At 34.8% G+C, this 4,140-nt stretch overlaps 1 protein-coding gene across 1 annotated transcript; it reads right to left on the minus strand.

Moving 5' to 3' along the window:
* Window positions 1-259: 259 nt before the first annotated feature.
* On the minus strand, window positions 260-702 carry LOC111912518 (uncharacterized mitochondrial protein AtMg00810-like). The gene is made up of 2 exons (XM_023908248.1): window positions 607-702; window positions 260-562 (listed from the first exon to the last, which is right to left on the minus strand). The coding sequence occupies exons 1-2, from the start codon at window positions 700-702 to the stop codon at window positions 260-262; spliced, it is 399 nt and encodes a 132-aa protein (XP_023764016.1).
* Window positions 703-4,140: the final 3,438 nt, after the last annotated feature.

Here is a 4,140-nt window from a genome sequence, read left to right on the forward strand (position 1 = left end):
TCCTAGTACTCCCAAAATTTTCACAAATGATTTTTCATCTAATGGCCTTGTGAAAATATCAACAAGTTAATCAGTGGTTTTTATAAAGTGAACTTAGATATTGCCCTCCTCAACATGATCTTTTATAAAGTGATAACGAAGAGCAATATGCTTGGTTTTGGAATGTTGCACATGATTGTGACAAATGCGTATAACCCTCTGTGAATCACAATATAACGGAATTTTCTTCATGTTGATTGCATAATCACGTAATTGGCTTTTAATCCATATGATTTGTGAAAGTGCAAGCTACAACAACAACATACTTTGCTTCTGCTATGGAAATTGAAACACATGTTTGCTTTTTCGATTTCCAGCTTACTAACTTCCCATCTAGTAATTGATATCCACCACTTGTTCTTTTTCTATCGAGATTGCAACCTCCTAAATCAGCATCTGAAAATGCTTGTATGAAAAACCCAGATTTCGATGGATACCACAATCCTAACGAAATTGAGCCATTGAGATATCCAAAATATTCTTCACCGCTGTTAAATGTGGTTCTCTTGGATTCGATTGATATCTTGCACAATTACAAACAGAAAACATAATGTCATGACGACTTGCCGTAAGGTAAAGTAATGATCCTATCTTGTTTTTGTACAAAGTAAGATCAATAGCAGGTTTGTCTAAAGAAGGTGTTAGCCTTGTTCCAACCGCCATTGGTACTCGTAATTTCGTGCTATTCGTGAAGCCAAAATTTTCAAGCAAATTCTTTGTATATTTTTCTTAATTGATAAAGATTCCTTCTCTGCTTTGACGAGCATTCAATCCTAGAAAATTTTTTATTTTTCCCATCATGCTCATCTCGAATTGACTTTTCATAAGATTTTATAAATCTCTAGACAAAGTAGGGTCAGTTGAGCCAAAATAATATCATCAACATATATTTGAACAAGCATAAGATGATCCCCAACTTTCTTTCGAAATAGTGTGGGATCAACTGATCCTTTTTTAAATTTTTATTGTTTTAAAAATGAGGTAAGAGTTGCATACGATGCTCTTGGTGCTTGTTTTAACTCATATACAACATTATCTAAAATATAACAATGATTAAGAAAATTTTCATTTATGAAACCTGGAGGTTGTTCAACATATACAGTTTCTTCAAGTTCGCCATTGAGAAAAGCACATTTGACATCCATCTAATAGACATCAAAATCCTTGAGTGTTGCATAGGCCAAAAATATTCGAACAGCCTCGAGTCTTGCAACAGGGGAAAAGGTTTCTTCATAATCAATACCTTCTTGTTGCGAATAGCCTTTAACTACAAGCCTAGCCTTATTTCGAACAATATTACCTTCTTTGTCTGTTTTATTTTTGAAAATCCATTTTAATCCAACAATCGATTTATATTTAGGCTTAGGAATTTATCTCCAAAACTTGTTTCTTTCCAATTCAGACAATTCAAATTGCATTGCAACAACCCAATCTGAATGTTCCATTGCAACCTTAACTAATTTTGGTTCAATGTTCGAAATAAAGACATTAAACATGCAAAACTCCTAATGAGCATTAAGTAGCTCATTCTTTGCACGAAATTGAGCTCTAGTTATCACACCATCTTGAGGATTTCAAATCACTTGTTCTTTTGGATGATTTCTAATCCACTTCTCCAATGGTGGATAAGCTGGATCAAAATCCAATGGTGCATCTTCGAACATTTATCATTCTCTGAACCTGCAACATAATTATTATCATTAAAATCATGAAAAGTTTAATATTGATTATTATTTAACACATTTTGCTCCCCCTCGACAACTTCATTTCCAGTTTGCTCCCCCATAACATCATTATTCATTCTCCTATTCCCCCCTCGAAATAATGCTCCCCCTCAACTTGAGAATTCGACTGTAAGTGCCCTCCCCCCTACTTGATCATTTAGCATACGTTCGCTATTTCCAGGAGAAGGTGATGTCGAGTGTTCATCAACAACATCATGTGTAAATGTCGAACAATCAGAATGCTTTGATGATTCCGGAAGTTGATTTCTTGAGCATTAATTTCAGCATCCCCAGCCCTATCTGGAACACCAAAACTTAAATCATAATCAAAATCAGACGAATTAATACTTTCGGATTCATTTTTTGATTCATAAAGTATTGGTTTTTGTTCGAAACACTTTTCAACTTTTTGATACAATAATCATTGAACGTAAGATTGAATGTTTCTTCAATTTTACTTGTTCGTCTATTCAACACTCGATATGCAACTGAATTATGAGAATAACGCAAGAAAATTCCTTCATCAGCTTTAGACTGAAATTTCGAAATATTATGCTTTAGATTCATAATAAAACACCTACAACCGAAAACATGAAATAATTTGACATTAGGGTTTCGATTATTCATATTTACATAAGGAGTAATGTTGAATCTTCGATGAATGAACAATCTATTTTGTGTAAAACATGCCGTTGACACTACTTTAGCCCAAGGATAACGAGGAAGATTCGCATATGTGAGCATTGTTCTTGCAACTGCACAAAGAAAATGATTTCGCCTTTCAACAACGCCATTCTGCTGAGGTGTATAAGGTGAAGAAAGATTATGTGAAATTCCTTTGTCTATTAAAAACGAATCAAGAACATTGTTCTTAAATTCGAAACCATTGTCACTTTTGATTCTTCGACCTTTCATCTTCAAACTTGTTTCCATCTTTTTGATAAAATCAATCATTATTTGAGCAACTTCTGATTTTAACCTAAGAAAGTAAACCCATGTAAAGCGAGAAAAATCATCAACAATGACTAAAATGTATCGTTTCTTGTTTACAGTTACAACAGTTGATGGTCGACAAAGATCAATATGAAGAAGCTCCAATGGTTCAATGATTATCGAATCAATGATAACAGGATGTCCTTGTCGATGTTGTTTACCTTGTTCTCAAGCTTCACATATAGTATCATTGTCAAATTTTAAAATAGGTAAACCTCGAACAAGATCATTCACAACTAATTTATTAAGATTTCAAAGATTCAAATGAGAAAGACGTCGATGCCAAATCCATCTAACATCTGAAGAAGCTTTCAAAAGTAAGCACACTGATGGAATACCAACAATTGGTTTTAAGTCAAGTGTGAACATATTTCCCTTTCTTTTGGATTTGAGTAAAAATTCTTTTGTATTGACATTCAAAATAATTCATTAAACACCACTTGATTTCTAGTCCCCACAACTAGTTGTGAAACACTAATCAGATTATGTTGAAGACCCTCAACATAGGAAACTTGGTTGACAGTAAACTTTCCATTTGTGACTTTACCATATCCCTTGACTTGACACTTTTGATTGTTACCAAACTTCACAACACCAACATTTTCCATACTTCGATAATCACGTAGATTCCCTTTCCTTCTAGTCATGTGACTCGAGCAACCACTATCGATATACCATTTTGCATCATATTGCTCGTCACATAAAGCTTGCAATAAGTGGAAAAATTTAGGTACCCAAGGCTATTTGGTTCCTTTGTGATTAGTTTGAAATACATTTTGAAATGAAGAACCTATAAGCCAATTACGAACTTTAGATATAACACTATCAATTAAGTCCACTTCATTTGGTAAAGGCTCAGAAATATAATTTTTCAAAATTTTAGGATTTTCACTGACATTCACCTTTGCCTTCTCAGTTTGTGGCTTTGTTGTCTTCTCTTTCGAAACAGGGCACCATGGATTGACTGAAAATGTTGAGTCTTTTGATGAGGAACTAACATTCGACATGTAACATCCGGAATTCCAAGTATCATATTTTAATTATTTAGTTTGTGTTAAGAAGAGGGACTCGACGAGTTGACGCCTAGACTCCTCGAGTAGGATCGCGATTGCTGAATGGATTTAATTAATGGACTCGACGAGTCGGCAAGTGGACTCGACGAGTCCGTGATGTGGTCATAAACCCTAAATCCTCGAGCATGTGCCCTTTTTAAGGGATCTTATGGCCCTCATTTGCGGCCACCTTCACCCTTGAGAGCACCAAAGAACCTAAGGGCATTGTGAGTGAGAAAAGAAGCCATTTTCATCATTTCTTGTGTGATCTTGCAAGCAAAAAGGAAGTAGGGAAAGCTAGGCAGATTGAGGAGCTCAGATCTACTACCATT

The sequence above is a fragment of the Lactuca sativa genome, chromosome 3, assembly GCF_002870075.4.
Source record: "Lactuca sativa cultivar Salinas chromosome 3, Lsat_Salinas_v11, whole genome shotgun sequence".
NCBI lineage: Eukaryota > Viridiplantae > Streptophyta > Magnoliopsida > Asterales > Asteraceae > Lactuca > Lactuca sativa.